The following is a 25,742-nucleotide window of genomic DNA, read 5'->3' on the forward strand; positions in this document are numbered from 1 at the left end:
CATATACTGCTTGGTGGGTTGAGTTGCTCCATTTTTTTTTTTTTTAACTTAAGGCACCATGTCATAAAAGTTACTTCTTGCAGGGATCAGGATAGCCATAGATTGCCAATGAAAACAGTCTGGCAGGCTTGTCCTGACCTTGAGCATACGTTTCTGGTTCTTAGAAAGTAATAGCACTCCTGTTCGAGACTCGCAATACTACACATGACAGGAACCAAAGTCCACATGTTTAAGCACTGATGCCATTTTATTTAGCGTGTGAGAAAGTGCAAAGAGCAGACACTTGACGAGAATCTTTGTGTTCTTCTTATAGGTCCAAGAGACGCTTGACGGAGCCCACGCGGGAAGTGGAACCGTTCCATTCGGTGAAATTACGGTAGGAGCCGGGCCGCAGGTAGTAGTGGCGGCCCCTGTAGTTGGGCTGCTCGTACATTAGCCAGTGGCCGTCAGCGACGTTGCACGAGTTAAAGTTAGACACCCGGAAGCGTTCTGGGAGGTTGGGGCAGTCATCGGTCAGCTCCATCATCTGGCCCGCCATGTCAAAGTTCTCATACAGCTTTATCCTGAAGGTGCCGTGATGCTAATAAGGAGGTAAGAATTTCAATTGTTAGTTTAAAAGTTAATTTTTTTTTTCTTTTTGGGCAGCATTTACCTTGAGCCCCACTACCCAACAACTGGTACCCTTTGTTGAGATATTTTCTGTTTTACCTCATATCAATTATTTTTACTTTGTTTCTTTTATTTCATATTTATAACATTAATTCAACTACTCAAAACTAGCATCGTAAATCCATGCCGATTCATCCCTGAGTGTTGAACACTCTCTTCTTTTTGTCAAGTACAAAACAAGCATGTTTTTTTAAATTCAAGACATTCCATCTTCACACACATCCAAAGTGTGAAGAAGCATCTTCCTCGTCACTTAATCATATTTGTTTTATATCATTTTATTTCTATTTTTATTCTCACAATTCTTGGGACTTATTGGGAAAAGCAGGGAAATCGGGTATCGTTATTCGTACTGTAAAATGTGGAAATGTGTGGGGGTACGACAAAGTTGGCTTGTAGCAGACGTGTGGGACGTCATGCAGGTTTTGAGCATGAAATAGTGTTTATGATTGCATCACTGTCCATGTCTTATGTTATGTGTTGGTTATATTTGTTATCTTACATTAACTGTTCTGTAAATCGCTTTGTTACAGCTGCGGCTGTTGTGAAAGCACTATATAAATAAAGATGTATTGCATTAAATCTATATTATGCGGTGGCAGCCCAAAGAGTTTTGCAGACACATTTCACATACACTTATTTTCACATCACAAAGTTTCATAACTTTGCTGCTGTGAATTGGGAATTTCTCCATTGCGACACTAATAAAGGTTTTCTTATCTTATCTTATTTGCAAACTGAATCTATTGAGCTGTACAGCGGGACCACGCTGGTGGCTGCCTGCCCCTGTTTTAACTCCTAAAACACCCTATATAATAAATACCCTTTGTTTTTTGCTGTCATGTCGTTGAGTAGTGTGGAATTGATTAAAACATAATTAAAAGCTTTGAAAACATGTTTCAATTAAGGTCAAAATTGAAACACAGGCGAATCTTTTATTTGGTATTCATATTTTGATTTCCAACTTCAAGGCAGTCAGCTGCTCATGAACCTCATCACACGTCACTGGTTAAAACGTGATAACGGATCAACTTTTTAAGTTTTAACAAGATAACGTTGATGCTTTAATGTGATCATTTTGAAAAATTAACAATAATTTTCACATTTACGTAACATGAGAATTTTCATATTTGGTGCGAGTCGGTGTGAAACTAATCATATTGTGACATGAAACTGATGAAACCATTGAAACTTATGTTAAAACGTGAAATTTATCACATTTTAATGTGATATTGAACTTTTTTTTTCTTGTCATGGCAGCACTGTGCTTCCACCAGAAGGAAAACATTTTGAGTAATTTTGATGTGAAAGGGCTTGCTTGTATAGATAGTTATCAAAACCTTTACGTATATACAAGTAACGGACGTTGCAACGGAAATGACAACGAATCAAGTGATCAGCGCGGTGATTGACGGAGCAACAGCACTGGCAGGACACAAGCTACAAAGCCGCATCAGTGGCTGGGAAAAGATAACTTCAGAGAGGGGTTTCAAGTTCCATCAGGGCAAGAAAAAGTGCCTGAGGGATCTTAGCGAGGGGCCTCGCATTGACCACTACTTCCTCAGAGGTAAAGCAAACCAGTTGATTGAAGCCCAGCGGCAGGACAATCACCACAGCCTAAAGAGTATCAGAACTCCAGCCGAAGCTCAACCAGGCATGGATCTACCAACTTTCATAATTCCAGAGCCCATGGACAGCAGTAGAGAGGAAGACTAATGGGTGAAGGCCTCAAATTTTGTGGCCTAAACCTGCCAGAAAAAGGAGTGGGAAAGAGCTTCTCCACCTCCTAGTACAGGGGTGTCCAAAGTCGGTCCTCAAGGGCCGCTGTCCTGCCTGTTTTCTAGCTCTCTCAGGAGCAACACACCTGATTCAAATCATCAAGATCGTTCTAATGCTGCTTCAGAGCTGGCTGATGAGCTTATCATCTGAATCAGGTGTGTTGCAGGCGGGAGAGCCGGAAAACAGGCAGGACAGTGGCCCTCCAGGCCCGGAGCTGGACATGTCTGTCCTAGTAGGTCTGACAGGGACGCGTGGAGAAGTTGGACAAGATTGGAGAGGTAATTTACAATTATGGGGCAGAGAAATTCAGGCTAAAAAGCGAGAACCCATGTCAATCCCATGGGAGGATGCGATCGATGAGGCATACGAACAGAAGATGCTACGATATGCCAGGCTAGCACCTTAAGGAGAGGGGTAGGGCTGGAAGGTGAAGGTGTGGCCAGTGGAGGTGGGCTGCAGAGGCTTTGTAGCCAGGTCCACCACAAAGCTCCTGACGGAAGTGGGCGTCGGATGGTAGGTCCAAAGGAGGGCAATAAAAGAACTTGAAGCAGAGCGCAGAAGTCAACGGCTGTGGCTGAAACGCAGGGGCACGTGGGCTGTCAAATGACCACGTGGCGCCACTGTGCAACGCACAACCGGGTCTGATCAGCCTATGGTGGGCCAACCTCGGCAGGGGGTGCCTTGTGAAAAATGGCCAAAGCACCCAATGACGTTGAGGCACGCAACTGATCATGTGCCGGGCGGGGTGCGCCACATCAGTGCCAAATCCCACTCCACCCAAGATCACATTTCCAACTCTTCCATCTATTGTGCTGAACATTTAGGGACTTTAACAGCTAGTCCTATAAAGAAGTTGCATATTCCCTGGACACCTCATGCCATAAACATACACGATCTAAGGTGATCTAACACAAGCGCTGTATCAAGAATGACACATTTTTGTCCTATTTCACTGTAACAAGTTTATTATGATGGCGGTGCGGTGGTCCAGTGGTCAGCGCGTCAACCTCACAGTGCAAAGGTATCGGGTTCAATTCCAGCTCTGGCTTCCCTGTGTGGAATTTGCATGTTCTACCCGGGCCTGCGTGGGTTTTCTCCGGGTACTTCGGCTGATTGAACACTCAAAATTGTCCCTAGGTGTGAGTGTGAGCGTGGATGGTTGTTCGTCTCTGTGTGCCTTGCGATTGGCTCGCAACCGGTTCAGAGTGTCCCCCGCCTACTGCCCGAAGACAGCTGGGATTGGCCCCAGCCCCCCCCCCCCACCCCCCCGTGACCCTTGTGAGGATAAGCGGATCGGAAAATGGATGGATGGATGAAAGTTTAGGGGTGTTCACACGGCAAGATTTGGTCCGGTGCTATGCCGGGGCTGCCCCAGTAGAGCGTTCACACGTGCAAATTAGCTCCGGCGTAGCCCCGGAAAACAGCTTACACCGGACCAAATTTGATCCACCTCAGGGAGGTGGTTTAAAAATTTGCTCCAGAGCAAATGCTTGTTAGCGAAGCAGCACCGATGTAAATTTGCACGTGTGAACGCAAATGGGTTAAATTTGCTCCAGAGCAAATGCTTGTGAAGAGTTTACGTACGGCGAGAATGCGTTGCTTTCGCGCTCTGTCGGACTTCCGTCATGTGTTTGTTTAATAACGACACAAGACTTGGCTGGTAACATATTTCCTTTTGTAGGAGACTGGACTGTCTCGGAGTTGTTTGTGTAGTTTGTTCCTTTGTTGTGTGTCCACACGCCCCCCCCCCATCTAATTTATTTTGTGATTTCCTCTCTTGATTTTCTGTTTGGCGCATTACGTATTTGCTTTTCTGAGTGTCATTGAAGTCATCGTTGATTTACGTTTTCGGGGGCGGTCACTCTCGAGCAGAAGGCACGGAGACCGAGAAGGAGAAGGACGTGCCTGTCCAGTAGTCGCTTGAGTTGTGTATACGTTTTAAAAAGAACCAACACGACAGCTCGTTTTTTTTTCTGTCGTTTTGCTCCGCTGCAGAAACTGCCGTGTGAACGCAAGTGGGGCTGCACCGACGCTGTGCCGGTGCAGACACGCTCAGCGGCTTTGTACGTGTGAACACTCCACACAATTTGCTGCAGTGCAAAATATATCGCAACAAAATACATCGGTGCAGCGCCGGAGCAAATGTGTGCCGTGTGAACACCCCTATAATTATGGTGCTTGCAATGATTTTGGAATACAAAGTATAATCTAAGACATTCATAATATATCTTAAAACTGAGCATTATTTTTTTAGAGGTACAGAGGTCTAGAGATGTGTTAGAGGCCTTACCATAGGGATGAGGCGACACGAGCGCACGCTGTCGTTCATACATGTAATTCCCATATCGTCAGGGTTGTCGCCTGTGTTCAGGAAACACTGGTTGCCCATGTAGCCAGGACGGTCGTAGAGCATGAACATGCCACTCTCCACGCGGATTGAGTGGCAGCGCTCGAGCATGGCCTGCAGGTCGGTGCAGTCGCCAGTGCACTCGTAGTGGGGGCCTCTGAAGTTCCTCTCCTCGTAGAAGATGATCTGGAGTGAAAAACACATCGAAACAAATTCGAAACAGAATATTATCTGTGGAATGAAATTTAAAAAATAAAAATGAATCGGACCTTCCCCATGTTGGTGGTGTCAATTGGTGGTAGTTTGTTGGCGGAGCACAATGCTTATATACCATGCTTATTATAGAAACCAAGCCCGCTGTCAGCAGAGATTCCGCAGGAGTCTTCTCTCCTCTCATTGTGCCGCTGCCACAAAACAAGCATGACTCCCCGGAAAAGCCAACGTGGCGCTCCTCTTGTTGGTTGTGTCAATAGGATTCATCCTATCACGGTGGAAGGATTGTCATCCATACATGTAATAGAGCTCGAGAAAAACAGGACACTCAGCAACATTACCGTCAAGGCTGGTACTCTCTGTATGTGGTGTTGGAAGAGATCAAACAGGGGGAAGCGTGTTGTTGTGGACACGGCGGGGTCCCTTCACCGTTCTCCACTTCCCCAGGTCCTCCGCGTGTTCGTTTGATTCGGGCTGAGTTGATGTGCGAAAATCAGAGGCTGGAAATGGAGAAGTTCTTGCAAGATGTTTTACTGAACGTTCAGGGCACAAGTGTGAAACAACACGAATCCATTCGGGCTCCTGTGAGTCTCAGATTTCATCAGGAAGCCCCGAGCAACTACAGTCACACGTATACATAGGCATAGTATGTTAATTATATTAATTAGGGGCGGGCAGTCCTTCCCCTTATGTAAAAATCGGAGACAAAGAAAGTTGGGCAAAGTTCGATCTTGGCATTTTGACAAAGTACAGACCACATCTGCTGTGCACAAATCTCGAGATGAGAGTTCCTCCCCAAGGGAGCTTGACAGCCTTCAGGAACTTTCCCGAGGTGGGAGACGCAAAAGAAGACACCTGGGGGCTGTTAATCACTCAAGGGGAAATAGGACCCCAACTCCACACTACATTCTTTGTTTTAAGTAGCGGATGTTCAGGACAGAGACCTAATAGTCAAAGTCGACCTGTCTATGATACAAAGTTTTAAACTAAACATATAACATATGTAAGTGATAACTTCAGTGGGAATACCTCAAACATGATAAACAGAAATCAAAAAGAGAAAATGATGATGGCCCAACAGCTTTACAAGGCTGAAACTACAGTGCCCAATCAGTATCTATCTGTCTCTTATGTACAGTAAATAGCTGTACTTTTCTATGAAAAGGAAAAAGTGTTGCGCACAACAAAGGTAGTCACTTTGTTCAAGAAACCAACTCTTTCTTTTTTAGCCACTCAGTCAACTTTGGGTAGGTAAGAAAGAATGAACTACCGGTAATTTAAAAAAAATTATTTATGAAACCTTGCTTATCCATGCCGAAGTGTTGTGGGCAGGCGGTCAAGGCTTGTCTTTGCAAAGCACAGGATTCGACTGTTTTTTTTTTGTTTTTGTTTTTTTGTGGAGCTCAATAAAGGCTTGAACTAGATCCAACTTCAGCTGTTTACTTCGTGAAATGTATAATTCTATATGTAGGCCTGTTTGTGGATGAAATATTGAAGTGCCCAAAATGCACATAACATATTTTTCAGACTACGAGGTCCACTTAGTCCAGTGGTTCTCAAATAGTGGGGCGCGCCCCCCTGGGAGGGCGGGAGGCTCAGTCAAGGGGGGCGCGTTTGGCCTCGGGGAACATGCTTTTATTAATTTTTTTTTTACTGCCCTAGAATAAAGTGCAATTGCACCTCGACGACATTCGGGGGCAGTGGCACTCTCCTTGGCAGAGTGCGCAGGGAGCATTCACTCAGTGTTTTGTTCGCACTGAGCATACGCACTTTGCATACGGCACAGAGTATGGGTATGAAGTGTAGACACGAAGTCGACAGACGGAGAGAGAGAAACAGAGAAAAAAAGAGGTCTACCGAAAGCGAAAACGAGTAAATATGACGAAGGGTATGTAGCGCTTGGCTTCACTGTGACTACGGTAGGAGGAAAGACAGCGGACAGCATGAAGCCAAATGAATTAAGGCGTCACTGAAAAACATTACACCCCAATCCCGTTGAAAATAGTTTTTTTTTTTCAGAGAAAACGTGCCGAATATTGCCAACAAACATCCTGTTTTGTGACTGCTACTTGTAACCGTTAATCCAGACATCATATTTGATTAAAAAAATCATCACAAATTATTTGATATATTTTTGTTTTGCAGGTTAAAGGTTTTTTAAGATTGTGCTCCTGAGTTAATGATGGTGATCAGTTTGAATGCATTATTTATTGATTTTATTTTTCAGTATCGAATGGTTTGACATGGTCCGTCAAAAAATATAGTCAAATTAAGGATTTCATTTTACTTTTGAATTTCAGATGCACTTTCAATCTTTTCTGTTACAGTTAATAAAGCTGTATGTTGCACATACAGCACAGCACATTTGACAAAGTTGTACTTGATGTGGATCCATAGTTTTTTTTTTATTCTCTTATACGTTAATAAGGATACAGTGTTATGCAGAGGTGTACTTCGAACAATTTTATAGACAAATGATACTACAGATATTTATAGTCATGAGGGGGGCGCGAGATGTTTTCTTCTTCTTGGGGGGGCATGATAGAAAATGATTGAGAACCACTGATTTAATGTGACTGTTGAAAGTCAGATCTGAATCAACCAACACACCAAGGTTTAGGACTTGTTTTTTGGCTTTTACAGACAGTGACCCCAAGTGTTTAGGTTTCTTTTGATTGTGCCAAAACACATGACGGAAGTACAACAGAGCACGAAAGCAACGCATTCTCGCCGTATGTAATCAACTCTTCTCATGCGTAGCGAGGCTACTCCCCCCTCCCGCAAACGAGCATTTGCTCCGGAGCAAATTGTAGCGTTCACACGTACCATTTTACATTGGTGCTGCCCCGCAAACGAGCATTTGCTCCGGAGCAAATTTTTAAACCACCTCCCTGAGGTGGGTTAAATTTGATCCGGAGTAAGCTGTTTTCCGGTGCAACACCGGTGTAACTTTGCGCGTGTGAACACTCTACTGGCGCAGCGCCGGCGTAGCACTGGAGCAAATGTTACCGTGTGAACACCCCTTTTGATGTGTAACGTCCGTTGCGTCAGCACTGATTGGTTGAAGCCAAAAGACGTGCGTGCGTACACGTCCGAGCTGATGCAAGTACAGCAGAGAGCAGCGGACTATCGACTGCTGAGTCGCGCTTCACTCGAGTGGCGTCGCTACAGATCCTCTTCGCGCACTCCACGTCAACTACAGGACTTCTGACACCCTGTCGTGTTATCAAATGAGGCACACGTGAGTCCAGCTGTCATGTTAACGTGGATAACTTTTATTTAACTTTTCCAATAAGTGTATGTTTCTCTCCAGTCACTCTCTCGACGCACACCGTGAGGTAGTCGTCCCGCGACTCTGTAGTCATGCTGTACACCAAGGGTCCCCAACCTTTTTTGCCCCATGGACCGGTTTATGTCAGAAAATATTTTCAGGTACCGTCATTTAAGGTGTGGCGGAAATAATACAACAAAATAATATGGTATGAGCTGCATGAAAACTGTGGTGTTTTCAAAATATAATAATAAACACAAGGAGCATCTAATCTGGCTGCAACACTCTGATCACTATGGTAATGTTTAATGCAAACAGTCAGTAAAATATGTTTATTAAATACACTAAATGTGCATTAAAACCAACATAAAACTTTAAAAAAAAAATGAAGTAAAGAAGAAGCAAAAATCAGTCTTTGCAAATGGCCACTTGCAACGTAGACTTCTTTTTCTTCTTCTTCTTCTGACAGCCTTTAAAAACTGGAGAGTCTAGTAACGCGGTGTCCGTAAATCTATCTCCACGGCGTATTTTTCTGCCCCCCAAAAAAACAAAATGTAAGCCGTTGTTTCGTCTTTTTTTTTTTTTAAGCCAATGGACTTCACGCTGAACATACACTCGCCTGTTCAGGGATGGCTCCTTGTAACTGACGACGCCCTTGCATCTCCTGCCTCTCCCTTGGTTCTCTTTCTCTGAGTTACCAATGATGTTGGTCATTGGCATGAAGGCTCGACTTGCTGCAACACACAACACAGTTTTCTCACTCAAACACAGCCACTGCTTAACTGCTTTATGTCAAGTATATATACCAAGTTTGCAGGGTTGTGGTTTTTCCCTTTGAACTACAGTACTCCTGACACTTCATGACCACAACTGTGGGGAATTACTGTTGGAATAAATGTAATTTTGTTATCCCATATTTACTTTCAGTCTAACTTTAAAGTTTTGTTTCAGAGTGAAACCTCGCAAATACTTCATTTACAATGGGGTAGGTTGACAGGGGGAGACTTGTTGGACCGGGAGTGCTCAGTCGCTCCTGTTCTGGTTTCTAAGATAACATCCTTTTGTTAAGTTAACGGCTTCTGATCAAAGTGACTGCTGCTTTTGAGAAGATAACATCAACCCAGGACACCACGAGAGGGCCATCCCAAGCTGTGTTCGTGGACCACCGATACCCAGCAGGAGCCGTTTGATGACATCTCGGGAATGAACTGTGTGTTCTCATTGAAAGCCTCCTCCACTGAAACTGTTGTGAAATGTAAAACTACTCCCCATTCCTTTGACGTTTATGTAAATAGGGACCCCTTCAATTCTCAATAAATAGAGAGGGTTCGGGGGGTGTACTTCAGAACGGGTTTGAGATGTAACTGAGTAAACCTCTCCGTTCTCCTTGCAAGCAAATTGAATCCAAGCCTCTTGTCTTCCTTCCTTGTATGTTGTTTATTTTATGTTCTAAGTTGACTGAACCTGTCATTACAAAAACCAGAGAACACATTCGTGGAAATGAGACAAGCAAACAAACAATGGTCTCCTGTATTAAATTTAGGACAAATAGTAGGGAGCATTCCAGCAAAGCGGGGTGGAGTGGCATACGACAACGTCCAGAGTTCAAGTGTAGCGACAGTGTAAACCATTGTTAGCATCATTTCTACCTGTGCATCCACAAACGAAAGGGAAATGTCGGTAAACGCGGCTGTGACAAATCTGCTAGAACAATGTACCAACTGCAGCATACCCAGCTGTACTATAAAATATAGTCCAGTACGTTTGTCCTAGTTTTCTCCTTCAGTGCCACCAGGGGAACCCGCAAAGGGATTCTCAGACTAGGTAAACTATATATAAAATGTAGTGCCAGGGAGTAGCAGTTATCCTCAAGGAAAACATAAGTAGTCTACAGGTCTGTCCTCAAAATAGCTTACCAGTGATGGGACACTGTGAGTTGCTTAGAAGAGTTAAAACAGAAGAAAAATGGAACGGTGATTCATTTCAACTTATGTTACATTTCTTAATGCACCAAATATTCCATGTTTTGTTTAAAAATCAAATAGATTGTGTCAAATAGAAAGAAAGCTGTTTCTATTTACCCAAATATTTCAAAAATGGGACATTTTAGAGCTGCAATTTGAATACCATGTTCATTTTTGCTCACACGTATCATACCATGAGAATTTAATATCAGCCCATGGCTCATTCGAACCCACAAAAAAAAAAAAAAGTCAAAAGGTCGAACATCCTCCAGGAACAGTGTGTGTTTCGGCTCAATGGATCAACTGTACAAAAAAAATACCACCGTTTATGTGGCCTAAACTATATTGCCAACTCACCTGGAGAAGAGACTTGCGTGATCAAGGCAGTCTCCTCCACCACTTGTCGCCCCTTTGAGGCGCGTTGTTTCGGACTACAAGTTAAAGAGCCAGGCTCCATGTCTGCAACTGAGATGTTCATCCATGGTGGCGTCTCATCAGTGAGCAGGTCACCCAAATGCTGACGAGGTGCTTCACCTTCACCCGTATCCACAGCCATTTCTTTGGACAACATGGTCATTGTGTTGATGGGAGGTGTTTTCAGCTCGGAAACGACAAATGTCTCTCTTAGATTTCTGGCGCTGTTGTCTAGTGGAGTGTATTTGGATGTATTCCGGTACCGTTTAGAATTCCTATCTGCCCAGGACTTTGACTTAAGTATGTCTTCACTGTGTGCATAAGGATCATCCAAGAATGCAAACACATTATAGAAAGGGGAGTCAGGAGGATCCGGAAGATAAATCACATCTTCCTCTGGACAAACACCTTTGTCATGGCGTTGTTTTTTGTTGTTCTTGTTCTTTGCATGATCACTCGAGTCATTATTGACATGTGATTTTTCCCTGTTGGATCTCATCGAGACCTCCTTCCTTGCTTTTTTGGGCTTCTGGAATTCATAATCAGCCGAGGATTCCTCCCGTGGCAGTATGTTGTCCCTGTCATCACTGTCAGACAAGTTTACCGGGAGGCTTCCTTGATTCCGAGTGGACTCCCAAGGATGCTTACAGGAGCTTGGCTTTGGTGTGACAGAACGTCCATCTGTGGTTTCTTCTACGTCATGGTGGATAACAAATGTCTTTCTGCACCTTGAGTTGGGATGTCCTTGAGAGGTTGGGGCAGACTCATCGTTTACCTGTGGTTCATATCCACCTGTAGAATGGCTTGGTTCCTCCAACTCTGCAGTTGCAAAACTGTCTGTCCTCTCATTGTGGTCCACCATGGAGCCTCCAGTCTCTCGGTCATGAGGTGGCAACATTGACGTCACACTGATCGAGGACCCCCGTTGACTTTTCTTTGTGTACTTCCTGTATGTAATGTTTGACCTTGTTTTTTTCGAGGAATCCTTCTCTACGGGTAACTTCTCATTCTGGTTGGATGCAAAGGAAAGGACGGCATCATCCAAGGCAGGACAGACAAAATCAGCAGAATCCACTGTTGACTTGGTGCTTCTTTCCTTTTGATGGCCGCCAACTCTGGATTTCACCCTTTTGGGACTATGCGATGTGAGCTTACTTTGAGACGCCGCTTTAGGATGCTTGTCCAAACTTTCTGGTGCCTGGTCACAAGGAGCGTTGACTCCAGCAGAGGAAGACGGTGTTTCAGCAGATGTTGGGCTGCTCAGTCGACACGGCAGAGAGTTGCTGTCGTAACCAGACCGGGAGAACCTAGCTGACTGCCTAGTCACTTCCTCCCTTAACTTGTTGAACTGGCGCGCTGACTCCATCTGGAGTGTCTGCTTGTTTGAATTCCTTTTCCCGTCATCTGTTTTTGCTGTGGAGTTGTGGAAAGGAACACAAATCAATCCCTCAGTGACCTAACAAAGCAGCTACAAACACATGCTTTCAGGATAGACAAAAGTATTGCAACACTCTCCCTACCAGTTAAAGAAAATAAACATGCCCACCTAAGTTTCCAGGATGTTTTAGGTTTTGATATTTGTAGCCCTGGTACCAGAAATTTCGCATCAGCTATGTTCGGTATTGCAGACACTATCTCAAAGGTTCTTGAACATCAAGAAAGTACTACCTAATTCATGAGATACATAAAGTTCCGAGTTCCAGGGTAAATTCCCCTTGCTCGAAATTAGCCTTGTGTGAACCACTACACTAACAACAGTGTAGTTCATTCCAAAGGCTATGATGGTCTTGCGGTCATGGCTGTAGTCAAGTAAAGCAATGGTTCACAGATTTTTGGGGGTCCTGGACAGTCTGCATAGTTTTGATCACCCCTATATAGCCACGGATAGGTTTCACAGGAAAAACAATGTGGGGGTTCTATTCAAGATTAATCAGATCCCAAACATCGTAATTAACAAACGTATCAAAATGAATTTACTGTCTTGTACTCTGCACCACTATTTTAGACTACAGTAAAACTCCTCTACAACTAAACCTAGATGTTCAAAAATACCCCCTAGTGTGAAGAAATCTTCATTCATTCAAGCCATTTCCTCTTTTCTGCTTCCCCCTACAATGAAAAGTCCCCCTGTTGAGTAATATGAAATCCTTTTTTCCACCCTTGCCTCGCAATGAGGTTCACTACAACGAAAACAAGCCTACCGCAAAAGTCTAATCCAACCTCACCCTGCCATAGCCAATGCTACTGCTTAGCTAGAAAACGGCTACAGCAACCACCAGCGGCTTGCGCAGTAGTACAGGAAGTGTTTGTTACTGTTAGCACGTGGTTAGAAATTTCACTAGTGCTAAACAAAATCAAATAAGTGTATGCTCATACTTATACTCATACGCACTATTGGAATAAAAATAAAGAGTAAACGTGTACGTTTTGTGTGTGTGTGTGTGAGTGTGTGTGTGTGTTTATGTCTGAGATAAAATTTGTGACAGTGAAAAGTCCCCTGTTGTGAAAATATTTGGCTGCAAACAGGATTTCATTGTAGAGGATTTCTACTACAGTATTAAGAATAGTTGAGTCCCTCTATTGGTTGAAATCAAGTATTACACCCAGGTTTGCCGTATGGATGATTCAAGACACTAACAATTCGATACAATAGATAGAATTGATTAATGGATAAAACCATCTCTACTATGCTAGAATAGACAAGCAAGACAGTGTAACTGTGCAGCGTGTTCTCACAAAATGAAGAATTAAGAGACAGGATGGAAAAAGGTGTTCAGTCCAATCTCTGATGATTTGATTCATTGATTGATTAAGAGGTGTCCCAACAATTCTGCCCATGTACCGTTGCCAGTAGACACATTTCTGCTCAGGGTGGGTAAGACTGCAGGCATGTTGTTTTTAAGACTGCCTGGTTGCATTTCTGGACTGAGTTCTGCTGAATCCTTTGAAACTTCCGGAGGATCTGGTGCCACACTTTGAAGGTTGTCAGAACAATCAGTTAGAGTGAAGTTAAATATTATACAGGATGACAGATTATAATGAAAAATCAACCTCACTTTTTAATTGAAGGTTTGTCAGGATCAGTTGGGAGGACGTTGTCGTCCTCGGATGGTTCAAAGAGTCCCTGGGGGATCAAAAAAGACTATCTTAAAATTACCGAAAATGCACATCAAGAGCTCAAAACATGCAGAGTATTCCGTATTAAGTCCCTTTAGAAGAGGGCTGTCAAACTTGTTTTCATTGTGAGCCACCTCATCATCATGGGTGACTTTAGGGTGAGGGGGATGAGGATTAGGATGGGTGCTGGCTCATTTTGCATGAGACTGGGCCACCTCCTGACAACTGACTAATATCAGCAAGACAAAAACATACGCTATGTAAAATGCGTCAAAACCATACCATAGCCATGTCAATAGGACACCTCAGAACTGCATGCACCAAATGCAGATGTCTCCTTTAACTTTGGAAAATAGCTTGTATCAACTCAACTGTATTCATAGAGCACTTTCAAACAGCCATCGCTGCATACAAAGTGCTGTACGTGGAGCAATTTAACATACAACAAACAGTAAAACAAATCAGTGATAAAGATGGTAGAAAGCACCGAACAGAAAAACCAAGAACAAATCCAAGTCATGCTGAGTCGAATGCCAAAGAATACAAGTGAGTTTTGAGGAGGGTTTTGATGGGCAGCGAGGAGGCTTGCCGAATGTTCAGTGGGAGGTCATTCCAGAGAGAGGGACCAGCAACGGAAAAGGCTCGATCTCCTCTGAGCCTCAGTTTAGTTCTTGGTACTTCTAATAATGTCTGGTCCGCAGACCTGAGGCGCCGGGCAGGTGTGTAGGGGCGGATGAGCTCAGAGGCAAGGTGGCGCGAGGTCATTTAGAGATTTGAAAACAAATAAGAGGATCTTGAAAATTGCTCTAAAATGTATGGGGAGCCAGTGAAGGGATGCCAGAGTAAGAGTTATGTGCTCCCTCTTACGAGTACCAGTCAAGAGGCGAGCAGCGGCATTCTGGACCAGCTGAAGGCGCTTCAACCACTTCTTGGTGAATGAAAACAAATATGATCACGACTCACAAAAAAAAAAAAAAAAACATACGGATACTTTAATATTTGTTTAAAACCCTGACTCCTAAAAATCCCCAATATTACCTCCTCTTAAAGCTTAGACCCCAAGAGCCACAGTACCAAATGCACAAATATTGGGCAAGACGTCAAAACCTGATAGTCTTGTCACACGACCTGATTTTAAGCAGTCATATTTAAACATTCGGGTGGCTTTTTGTTTGTTTTCTCATGGTAGAATTAGGCTCTTTTAAGCTGTCCTGAAGGTCACTGTGAACACAACCATGAATCAATACCCTATTAATCTCAGGCAGTCTTTCTCAAATAGTGGGGGCGCGAGGCTCCGTCAAGGGATTGACCTCGGGGAACGTGCTTTTTTATTTTTTTTACTGTCCTAAAATAATGTGCAGTTGCACCTCCACTACGTTGGGGGCAGTGGCGCTCTCATTGGCAGAGTTTGCGCAGGGGGCATTCTCAGGGAGGAAATATGACAAGGGGTATGTAGCGCTTGGCTTCAATGTGACTGCGGTGGCAAACGAGGAAAGATCCATGTGCTTACTGTGTCTAAAAATTTTGGTAGCGGACAGCATGAAGCCAAATAAATTAAGCCGTCACTTAAAGACATTGCACCCCAATCACGCTGATAAGCTGCTTGAGTTTTTTTCAGCAAAAACGTGCCGAATATTGCCAACAGTCATGACGCTTTGTGACTGCTACTTAAGTAAACTAAAATACAGGTCCCGGCTACACATTGAGCAGGAGTTGAGAGTTGCTGTGTCCTGCTTCAAACCTCGCTTCGAAAAGGTGTGCATTGCAAAACGTGCTCATTGTAGCCATTAATCCAGACATCATCTTTGATTTAAAAAAAAAAGAAGCACAAATTCTTTATCTATTTTTGTTTTGCTGGTTAAGGTTTTTTTTATATTGTGCTCCTGAGATAATGTTGGTGATTAGTTTGAATGCATTATTAGTTATTGATTTTATGCAATTTTATTTTTCAGTATCGTATGGTTTGACATGGTCAGTCAAAAAATATTTATTGTTAAATTAAGGATTTCATGTTATTTTTGAATTTCAGATGCTCAGAACAGATCTTTTCTGTTCTAGTTACTAAAGCTATTCTTGGTTGTAAGTTGGTCCATATTTCTTTCTTTTTTCTATTCTCTTATACGTTAATAAGGATACAGTGTTATGCAAAGGTGTACTTATAACAATTTTATAGACAAATGATACTATTTATAGTCGTGCTGGGGGGGGGGGCGCGAGATGTTTTCCTCTTCCTTGGGGGGGCATGATAGAAAATAATTGAGAACCACTGATCTAAGGAAAGTTTTCATACACACACATACACACCACTAAATACCAACAAAAAACATTTCAAGATTTCTACTTACGCTGTCAGGGAATAATTCAGCTACCATGTTCATATGTTGGAGAGTACTGCGATAAAGGTTTTTCAAGATGAGGAGCTGTGAAAGAACGACATAATTGTGAGCTTGTTTGCACATCTCAAGTTGAATGCTTCAAAAAGGTAACTGCTTTCGTACATGTCATACAAGAAATCAGATTAGTATGTCTTCTGTGAAGCCAGCACTGAAAAATACAAATGAAGGCAGAGAGACAAGTGCAATAATGAACTATAGGAGCAGAAAGGGAACTCTCTGACTCGAGTCAGCTGCAGAGATAGACAATTAAAACGATTTAAATCCATCTATGAGTGCATCCTTTCTTATTTTTTAAAATTATTATTTATATTCTTTGGCATTTGACTCGGCATGACACAGATTTTTTCTTGGTTTTGCTGTTCGGTGCTTTCTACCGTCTTTGTTACAGATTTGTTGCTTTCTTGTTGAATATGTTAGTTGCTCCATGTACAGCACTTTGTATGCAGCGATGGCTGTTTGAAAGTGCTCTATAAATACAGTTGAGTTGAGTTGAAATCTGCACATGGGAATCTCACCACTTTCCTGTACTTGTGCTTCTTGGTGGCCAAATCAAAGCATGCAGACTGTGCTTCCCTTCTCAGGTGCAGGTTCTCTTTCTGTAGCAGCATGGACTTCTGCTTCTCGGCCTGTACGGCGAGAGCTAGGGCTTTGTTGTTGGTCTTCAATGAGACCTTAAAGAAGGAGGAGGTGTCTGGTATGAGGAACGGCAGAAAAATGAGAGAGAAGGGAAAAAATATTAACATTTAGCAGACTTAATCTTATAAATGTCATTCAAGAAATCGGAGAGACTCACTGTGCATTTTATTTTTGATCTTGGATGCTGAAGCAAATTCCTTCTTGGAATCCTTGGTAGGTTTCATTGTTTTTAATTGCATCATAATTGGAGAAATATCACGTTGTTTTACACTGAGAAATGCAGTCACTTGAAAGACAAAAAATATAAAGAAATTAAAATAAAATGGTACACTCAGTTGCAGAATTACCCACGCAGCTTGCAGGTCAAATTTGCTGGTTTTAGTCTTAAGGTTATTGTTATTGGTCTGAATGTTCAGCTGTCTGGTAAAGTGTCTTTTTGGGAAAAAAATACTCATTAACAAGTGGATATTTACATGTACAGAAATGTATTTGTAAATTCTTAACATACACGTTAAAAATTTATATATCCATCAACGTATCTGGATTTACATTACAATTACATCGCTGTATCTGGGTAGCTAAATAGCAAACAAAAAACAAAAACTTCGGTGCTCGTACAGTACATTGGGTTAAAGCTAAATATTTAAGTACACTTACATGTACAGTACAGTAATATTTAAAAGTATAGTGATATAATCTGATTGTTAGTCAGACGACGGTGCCGTTAGCATTTGCCATCAACATTTTTGTTGTTGTTTTAGCGATTCTGAATTCTTTAACTCACGCAAATGGAGTTACACGGAATGCGACTTTGTCGAGTAGATCCTTTTCGATGTCACACAAGAAACGAAAACAGAAACTCAGCGACAGCTGAAACAATTACATTGGAGAACATTTCGAAAACACAACCGCTTCCGTTTTGAACATAAACAAACTTCACTGTACTTCCGCTTAGAGTCTGCGAGCAACCAATCAGAAACGACTACAGTCGGTTAATTTGGGCTGATTCCAGAGTTTGTTTGGTAGGCAGATGCTGGCCTCCCGTTTTATGTCACTAGTTTAACCAGTTCACTTCTACGGATTAATGAATGTAGAAAATACTTTTACCACACTCTAACTATGATGCAATGTACAGCATATACTTGACCCCAAAGTATGCCCGCTAAAGCACCGATGAGAGATGACAACCGTAGTTAAGATTCATATAGCTACACATCATGAGTGAATTCTGCAGCTTGTGGTTTATCCACTTCACCTTGTGGATTCATTGCATAATGCTGCTTATATACTTATGTCAACAATGGTTCACTGTATGAAATCAATTCAAAACAACCGTATCCAATCGACTTCTCAATTGTGCTGGCTCGACTTGTAATGTCTACCAACCTATTTACCTCTCAGTAGTTAAGTGGGACGTGAAGTATGTCTGAAAGCCACTGATCTGTGTGTTGAGGACGGCCAAAATGCTCAATGTAATTGAATTTTTGGATGCCTGGCTCATTTGAGGTCTTCAACCAACGATGTCGAACCTCTAAGTGAATGGGTAAGTCGAAGGCAGGTTCAGAATGTGGCAAAAAAGGTTGCGAGAAACCGGCTGGTTAACATAGGACGCTAACGTGAGCTAGCATGTACCGTACAAGTGGCTATGTAGCCAACTTGACATTTGCGCTGTGGGAGAAACTAAAGACGTGATTTCAATGATTACAAAAATGAGCATTTTTGTGGCACGTAAACTGCGCCGATTCGTAGCATTTCCTGAAAATACCACGGAAGGAAGTTTCTTTGCCATCGCGTTAATGTCCCGAACAAGACACGGGGACTCTATTTGACATGCGTGTTAATATTTGGCTGGGTCTCAAGTTCCAGCTGAGGTGTCAAACCTCGACTTGGTACAGTACTCCATAACGTCAGCCACGCTGCGGCCTGTTATGGTCTCATGACAAGGCGGATAACTTGATGCGAGCACTTCTGCAATTTTGTCGACATTTGATGATCGCAAATGGCTTGACGTATAATGTTCGGACAGTTCTTCAAAGAGTAAGTTAAACAGTTGTTTGTGTTGCGTTATGTCACATTTGTACTTTAAGGTTACGTGGGAGAAAATGGATCAGTACAGTACTAGAAATGTAACGCTTCTAAAGCCCAACTAATCGATCGTCCCTTAGTAGTAAGCGTCAACGTGAGGGTGAATTTCCGTTCAACTGCTTTATCACCGAGTTATTGTGTAGTTTTCAAGGGTGTGTGCCACTTTGGCCACTTTAGAGTCGTTCAGATGTCATGGTATACGTAGAAGATGCCGTTTTTGTTGTAAAATGTGCTGTATAACAACAGACTGTGGTCACTTTTAGTTTGTAGTAGTCACTTGTTCTCACCTGTAAATCGCTTGTTCTGTATCTCACTACATCATGTAGTAAATGTTTGTACAGCTCTGTAATGCCATGTTAGCTGTGTTTGAAGTTCGAGGAACTCTTAAACCACTGAACTGAACAATGTAATCAAATAGACAATTCACTGAGGTTCTCTCGGGGAATTACAAAGTCCCCTTGCTACTTTGGTATTTCGATTATTGCGGATTCACTCGACTGCAGATTTTCATGTGTGACTGTAATTCCATCGTTTGCAATTTTACCTCGCTAAATTGCAGCTATTGTGTGTGTTTCCCTCCATTGTGCAATTTCGTGCTATTGCTATTTTTCTTCCTAAGTCAGGACCAGTTAAGACATTTCCATTTATTTTGTAGTTTTTATTTTATTCATATTTATTTATTTTTAAGGGGAATTTGTTTTACAAAAACCAAGACCATGAACGTTAGGGTCGTGTTCGGAAATACACTCCAACACCCGTGCACTACCCTGAGTGTGTTTTTTTTTTTCGGTGATGCAGATCACTCTCCCCTCCAGGGGTCACCAACGCGGTGCTCTGTTCTAAAAATAGCTCACCAATGATGGGACATTGTGATTTTCTTCAAATGTTGTAGAAGTGATTTTTGAAAATATAAACAGTGGCAGAGATTTATAGAAATAAAGTGGTGCATCTATTTATCTATTTACTTGTTCTTGTGAGAAATCCTTGCATACATCTGATCTGCTTATCCTCACAAGGGTTGTGGGCATACCGGAGCCTCTCCCAGCTGCCTTCGGACAGCAGGCTGTGCACACCCTGAACTGGATGCCAGCCTGTCGCAAAGGCACACATAGTCGAACAACCATTCGCAAAAATATTTATCTGCACTCTATTGAACTGATGAAATGAACTATGAACAGAAGTGAAACAATGAGTTCAGTGAGTGTGTGCACATCTGTTTGCATGTGGAAGCACGTGTGTGTTTCCCCTCCATTGTGCAATTTCGTGCATGTGTCTGTCCCCCTCACCCTGCAATTTATGCATATACATATATATATATATATATATATATATATACACAGTATATATATTGTGCATGATACAATATAAAGCAATTTCCCGGATGCCAGGGTAAATGTCTTACACCGCATTCTGGTTTCACTTTGCTTGCTTTTGTGAAGGCACTTTCGCCACGGTATGGCATTTGCATGAGGCAGATGGTGTTCATGCATGGCGCCTCTTTTGATCGCTGCTTCTTACTTTTGGGCGGAGAAAAGCACCTTGCTGCTGACAGAAACTCCTCCATCCTCTCCATAGTGGAAGATATTCTTCCCCAAAAGCAATGCTCTCTGGGTAATTGTTTTCATTTCTCCATTACTACTGGTTTGAATGCACTCTCTAATAACTACACGCTACTTCACCCAACTCAACGCAACTAGACAACTTCGCCCATGCATCCCTCCCCTGTCTACTTCTACTTGTTCTACAGCATGATGCTGGCTGTTCCCTCGACACACGCTACATAAACAGTGGAGCAGCAGATCCTGTGGTTAGCACGTCAACCTCACAGTGCAGAAGTACCGGGTTTGATTCCAGCTCCGGCCTTCCTGTGTTAAGTTTGCATGTTCTCCTCAGGCCTGCGTGGGTTTTCTCCGGGTGCTCCGGTTTCCTCCCACATTTTAAAAACATGCATGGCAGGCTGATTGAACACTCTAAATTGTCCCTACACGTGAGTGTGAGTGCAAATGGTTGTTAGTCTATGTATGCCCTGCGATTGACTGGCAACCAATGCAGGGTGTACTCCGCCTGCTGCCCGAAGACAGCTGGGATAGGCTGCAGCACGCCCACAACCCTTGTGAGGATAAGCGGATTAGAAAATGGATGGATGGATGGACATAAACAGTGTCTACCCATAAATTGTCATGAAAGATTGATAATAACATATAAAGGTAATTGGAGCAAATGTTTTATTCAAAAAGTGTCTAATCAAACTGTCCCGTCCACCCTAAAAGGAGACTACAGGAGATGGCATCCGGGGACAAATTCGTGCCGTCGTCGTCATCAAACTGGAGCGTCGAGCCGCCGGTCATCTCGCCCACCAGCCCTTCCCACCTAACCCACTTCAAGCCGCTCACGCCGGAGCAGGATGAGCCGCCGCTGCGGTCGGCGTACAGTTCCTTTGTCAACTTGTTTCGCTTCAACAACAAAGGTAGTGAGCACACATCTCTGCCCCACCATCTGCACGACAGTCATTTGTGCTCCATGACAGATATTGCTCTATGCATAGCTAAATTGTACTAAGTGCAACGGTAAGGAATACTAATTGCAAACCTATACCATACATCTTTTAAGATACACATTTTTTTAACTCATTCACTCCCAAAGACGTTTTTAAGCGTCTTTTCAGACTTGGTCCAGAATTGGCTGGTATTGAATGAGTTAATGTGTACCTGGCCTTAGTTTCGTGAAATGAAGCCTCTGAGTTATCGAGCCACTTGAGCCGGGTCGCGGGGGGTGCTGGAGCCTATCCCAGCTGTCTTCGGGCAGTAGGCGGGGGACACCCCGAATTGGTTGCCAGCCAATCGCAGGGCACACAGAGACAAACAACCATGCATGCCCACACACACACCTAGGGACAATTTAGAGTGTTCAATCAGCCTGCCATGCATGTTTTTGGAATGTGGGAGGAAACCGGAGCACCCGGAGAAAACCCACTCAGGCCTGGGGAGAACATGCAAACACCACACAGGGAGGCCGGAGCTGGAATTTAACCCGGTACCTCTGCACTGTGAAGTCGACGTGCTAACCACTGGACTACCGGGCCGCCCAGTTAAAGTTTAAATTTGTTTAAAATAAAAGGCAACACATTTATTTTTTGTGGTTAATTTGCATTCAAAGGAAGAATGGCTAATAATTACAATTTCAAATTAACTCATTCAATCACAGCCATTTTCACTGGAGCAACCCCCTCAATGACGCAAAAAAAGGACTTAGACGTACAAGTACGTCTTTGGTAGGCGGGGCCTAATTTTAAAAAGACGTACAAATACGTCTTGTGGAATGAAAGAGTTAATAATACAAAATAAACCCAAAACATGCATGGCAGGCTGATTGAACACTCCAAATTGTCCCTAGGTGTGAATGTGAGCGTGGATAGTTCTCTGTCTGTGTGTGCCCTGCGATTGGCTGGCAACCGGTTCAGGGTGTCCCCCGCCTACTGCCCGAAGACAGCTGGGATAGGCTCCAGCATCCCCTGCGACCCAAGTGAGGATAAAACGGTTCCGAAAATGAATGAAAAAAAATGTGTTTCATTGAATAATCAGTTGTGTTATGTTTTTCTTTTGGAGAATCAGAAAAATATATGAGTGACAGGTCTGATGGTATGAAAAAAATGTTTGGGGGTACACAAGCCAAAAAATGCTTGAACTACTGTCTTTCATCAATGTGTGATGCCTGGATTTATTTTTCAGTTTTTTTTCTCCCTATTATTGTTGTTTTTGGCATGCAAGTTGTTGTTAACACCTGAAAATCAAGGGTGGGTTAATATTTTTAAATCTCTTTTTAAATTAGACTCAGTGTGTTCGACATTACTGTAAACCTCAATGAGCCTCATGCATCTGTGTGTGTTATTAGAACCCTCGTGCAACCTCTCTCAGTCTTGTGAGGTCATGTGGCAGGTCACATGACATAACACCCCCACACTCACCATCCTCGTGATGTATTCCTCTGTTATTGTCAGTGATGCCGGTAACTCTTTAGAAAATAAAGCATTACTTTGTGTACTTTTTTTTTCCCCCTGTAACGACTAATGTAACGTGTTACTTCTCATTATTCTGACAACAATTACTTTGCAAGGTTATAAATAGGTTACTGAATAGCAATAAATAATGTTGCTATGTGGCTCACAGAACTCTCGCTGTCAATTATCATTCGCTGTGAAGTGGTCATGCAATTAACATCCTCTTGGGTAAAGCGGAAAGTAACATTTGTCAACACTTGAACAGGAATCACATATTTTTCAATTATGGTGTTCCCTCTTGCGTGTATGTGAAATACTATGAAATACACAAAATATTGATTATTTTATATTTACAGAGTCAAAGCCCTCTGCCCCCAAAATCTGTAAAAAAAAAAATTAGGCTTAAAAGTCAAACACATTCAAAGAATTAACACCACAAGTGTTTTTTGCTTTTTCCCTGGTTCGTTTTGTTTCTTGCAATGCTACCACAGAAAGGTACCAGTCGCAGTTAGGAAAAGTGTGACGATAACCGTAGAACTAGAAATGGAACATACGGTAGCATGACCTCAAGCATAAATACACTTAATATCAGAAGTGTCTTCAATAACTACCGTGAGTCACATCCTTGTTTTTATTGGATTTAGTGGAAAAAAAGATATTTCAATTTTCACGTTTTTTTCTTTTCATAATTCAGATGACTTTAAAATGTTCTCCTTTACTCGTAAAGGAAGTAGAATATTATTTGTCGTCTCAACTGTGTTTGTGTCACTTGTGTTTTCACAGAGGATGGCCGACCTGCCACCACGGGCTCTGAAAAACTGGACGAACCGCCCCCTTCCCCACAGTCGGAAAGTCGGAGCTGGTCGTCCAGCCCTTCCCACTCCAGCTATGGCTCACGCACGCAGCGAAAATCACACTCCGAACACTTCAGACGCACCTCCACCGCCTCTGGTAAAACACACAAAAAACGTAGATGGTGTCAATAATGCTTGTGGCTGAATGAAATTGGTCACTTTGGGGTGGTTTTATTTCACTATTTTTAATTCACTGCGTTTAACTGTGCTCACTCGAAACAACTGCGATACTGCTTCATAATCAATCTTTACAACTTGTTGCAAGCGTATATGTGCATATGTAGACGAGACTCTCTAGAATCGATTACAACTTTCTAACATTTGATACCCTCCATCATCTGCTGTGGGAAACTCTTATTTTATTTTACACAAATGAAAGCTGGTAAGTACTGTAAGTGGATGGACTTATTTACAGCTGTTGAACCAGGATAGCTTTCGCAAAAAAAAAAACTCGCCCACTTGAATCACTGGCGATGTTCATGTGTTTGTTTTAATAAATATATTGGTCCATTTTCTGATCGGAACGATAATTTTTTTTCCTCAAACCTGATCGCTGAACTTTTAATATCCATATGTTCCAAAAGCTGTCAAACTTAACATTTATTTTTCATAAAATGCGTTATTTCATGTATTTGTGTTAAATATAAGTGACAGTTGTATGACAGGCTGTAACATGGGATCTCGTGTCTTTTCTGATTCCAGTGGATTGGCCAGGTGAGGGCTGTTGTGTACACTTTGCTTGACTGTAACACTTTTACACACACACGCACACAGACACACACACGGGGTTCTATTTGTGCATGCAAGTGTGTGTGTGTGTGATATCTGCATTTGTATCACAATCTACTAGAGTTTGGTTTGTTCACTAACCTGCTACTAATGTTCAGAGTTGCTTCCATTTCTTGAAAAGTGCTTCATTTTTCAAGGTTCGAAAAGTGCTTGAAAATGTTCAATGCAGTAAATATACTGCATTTCCTGAGTTATTGGCTGGCTTTGGACCTCCACTGTGAAACACAATCCGTTGCACTGGTTGACTTTTAAGAACAATTTTGACAATTTGAAGGAATGTGAACTTAATTTGTAGCATGCTTAAACCAACACAATAATAAAAAACTAGGACGTCCTGATTTCCGATCACATCAATTTTTTTTTTCATTTGATCCGGTATTGGGTGAACTTAAAGGAACCTTGAATAATACGAATGAATAAATTATTGAAGCTAAAGTTTGGATTTTTTGCTTCAACGTGCTGGTTTGTTTTTTTCTGGTTTGATTTTGTTTAGTTTTTGGATAACATTACTCATTTGCATTTATAAAGATAACATGACTTATTCGTGAGCAAACCTTTCATACATTTAAAATATATTTTATGTGTGTGTGTGTGTGTGTGTGTGTGTGTGTGTGTGTGTGTGTGTGTGTGTGTGTGTGTGTGTGCATGTGCGTGTGCGTGTGTGTGTAAATCCTCCTTCCAGATAGCAGCAGAAAGTCCGATACCCCACTGAGCAATCATGACCCTCGCACAGCTGTGCAACTTCGCACAGCACTGAAACGACTCAAGGAAATTATGGATGGAAAGAGTCAGGTATTTTTCATCATCCTCCCCAAAAATCTCATTTAATACCCAAGTATTCTCTGGTCACTTAACACATGAAAAAACCCCTGCATGCACAACATTCATGTGAGCAACCAAACTTAAGTGTCAACATTGGGAAGTGAAAAGACTAAGGCAAACAATACCAAATACAAATATTAACACTCATGCATTTTACTACCCATGTTTGTATTACTGTATTGGCCCGAATATAAGACTGTGTTTTTTGCATTGAAATAAGACTGAAAAAGTGGGGGTCGTCTTATATTCGGGGTCTAGACATTATACCCATTCACAACGCTAGATGGCGCCAGATATCAATGAAGCGAATGCTGAACTTGGCTCCCCAGGCCAAAGTGAACCCCTGTCACGAAGAATAAAAATAAGAATAGCGGTAGCATGAAGATGAA

General features: G+C 42.4%; 3 protein-coding genes across 7 annotated transcripts in view; 1 reads left to right on the plus strand and 2 right to left on the minus strand.

Moving 5' to 3' along the window:
• Nucleotides 1-220: 220 nt before the first annotated feature.
• On the minus strand, nucleotides 221-8,097 carry LOC147197903 (gamma-crystallin B-like). 2 transcript variants are annotated; one of them, XM_086123186.1, is made up of 4 exons: nucleotides 5,350-8,097; nucleotides 5,065-5,276; nucleotides 4,739-4,981; nucleotides 221-580 (listed from the first exon to the last, which is right to left on the minus strand). In XM_086123186.1, exons 2-4 carry the CDS (start codon nucleotides 5,071-5,073, stop codon nucleotides 308-310), a joined length of 525 nt encoding a protein of 174 aa, XP_085979312.1. In that variant the 5' UTR covers nucleotides 5,074-5,276; nucleotides 5,350-8,097; the 3' UTR covers nucleotides 221-307. The 2 variants fall into 2 exon arrangements, with proteins under 2 accessions (XP_085979312.1, XP_085979311.1); XM_086123185.1 differs by lacking the exons at nucleotides 5,065-5,276; nucleotides 5,350-8,097 and having other exon boundaries at nucleotides 4,739-4,999.
• Nucleotides 8,098-8,262: 165 nt separating this feature from the next.
• Nucleotides 8,263-17,731, minus strand: LOC147197904 (uncharacterized). Of its 2 annotated transcripts, XM_086123184.1 has the most exons (9): nucleotides 17,591-17,731; nucleotides 16,964-17,092; nucleotides 16,686-16,861; nucleotides 16,120-16,194; nucleotides 13,714-13,781; nucleotides 13,500-13,630; nucleotides 10,601-12,070; nucleotides 8,899-9,013; nucleotides 8,263-8,811 (listed from the first exon to the last, which is right to left on the minus strand). In XM_086123184.1, the coding sequence occupies exons 2-9, from the start codon at nucleotides 17,046-17,048 to the stop codon at nucleotides 8,688-8,690; spliced, it is 2,244 nt and encodes a 747-aa protein (XP_085979310.1). In that variant the 5' UTR covers nucleotides 17,049-17,092; nucleotides 17,591-17,731; the 3' UTR covers nucleotides 8,263-8,687. The 2 variants fall into 2 exon arrangements, with proteins under 2 accessions (XP_085979310.1, XP_085979309.1); XM_086123183.1 differs by having other exon boundaries at nucleotides 8,263-9,013.
• A 471-nt stretch (nucleotides 17,732-18,202) lies between these two features.
• Nucleotides 18,203-25,742, plus strand: part of pikfyve (phosphoinositide kinase, FYVE finger containing) — a 30,224-nt gene continuing 22,684 nt past the window's right edge. For 2 of the 3 annotated variants that reach the window (XM_086123629.1, XM_086123630.1), the window contains exons 1-4: nucleotides 18,704-18,843; nucleotides 21,162-21,358; nucleotides 23,672-23,839; nucleotides 25,214-25,323. In XM_086123629.1, the coding sequence (XP_085979755.1) occupies nucleotides 18,821-18,843; nucleotides 21,162-21,358; nucleotides 23,672-23,839; nucleotides 25,214-25,323 (498 nt within the window). In that variant the 5' untranslated portion in view covers nucleotides 18,704-18,820. Of the gene's footprint in view, nucleotides 18,350-18,703; nucleotides 18,844-21,161; nucleotides 21,359-23,671; nucleotides 23,840-25,213; nucleotides 25,324-25,742 lie in introns of those variants that run through there. The other variant, XM_086123631.1, reaches the window with a different exon arrangement.

This window comes from Hippocampus guttulatus, chromosome 11 (genome assembly GCF_054856545.1).
Source record: "Hippocampus guttulatus isolate MCC_2025c chromosome 11, RoL_Hgut_1.0, whole genome shotgun sequence".
NCBI lineage: Eukaryota > Metazoa > Chordata > Actinopteri > Syngnathiformes > Syngnathidae > Hippocampus > Hippocampus guttulatus.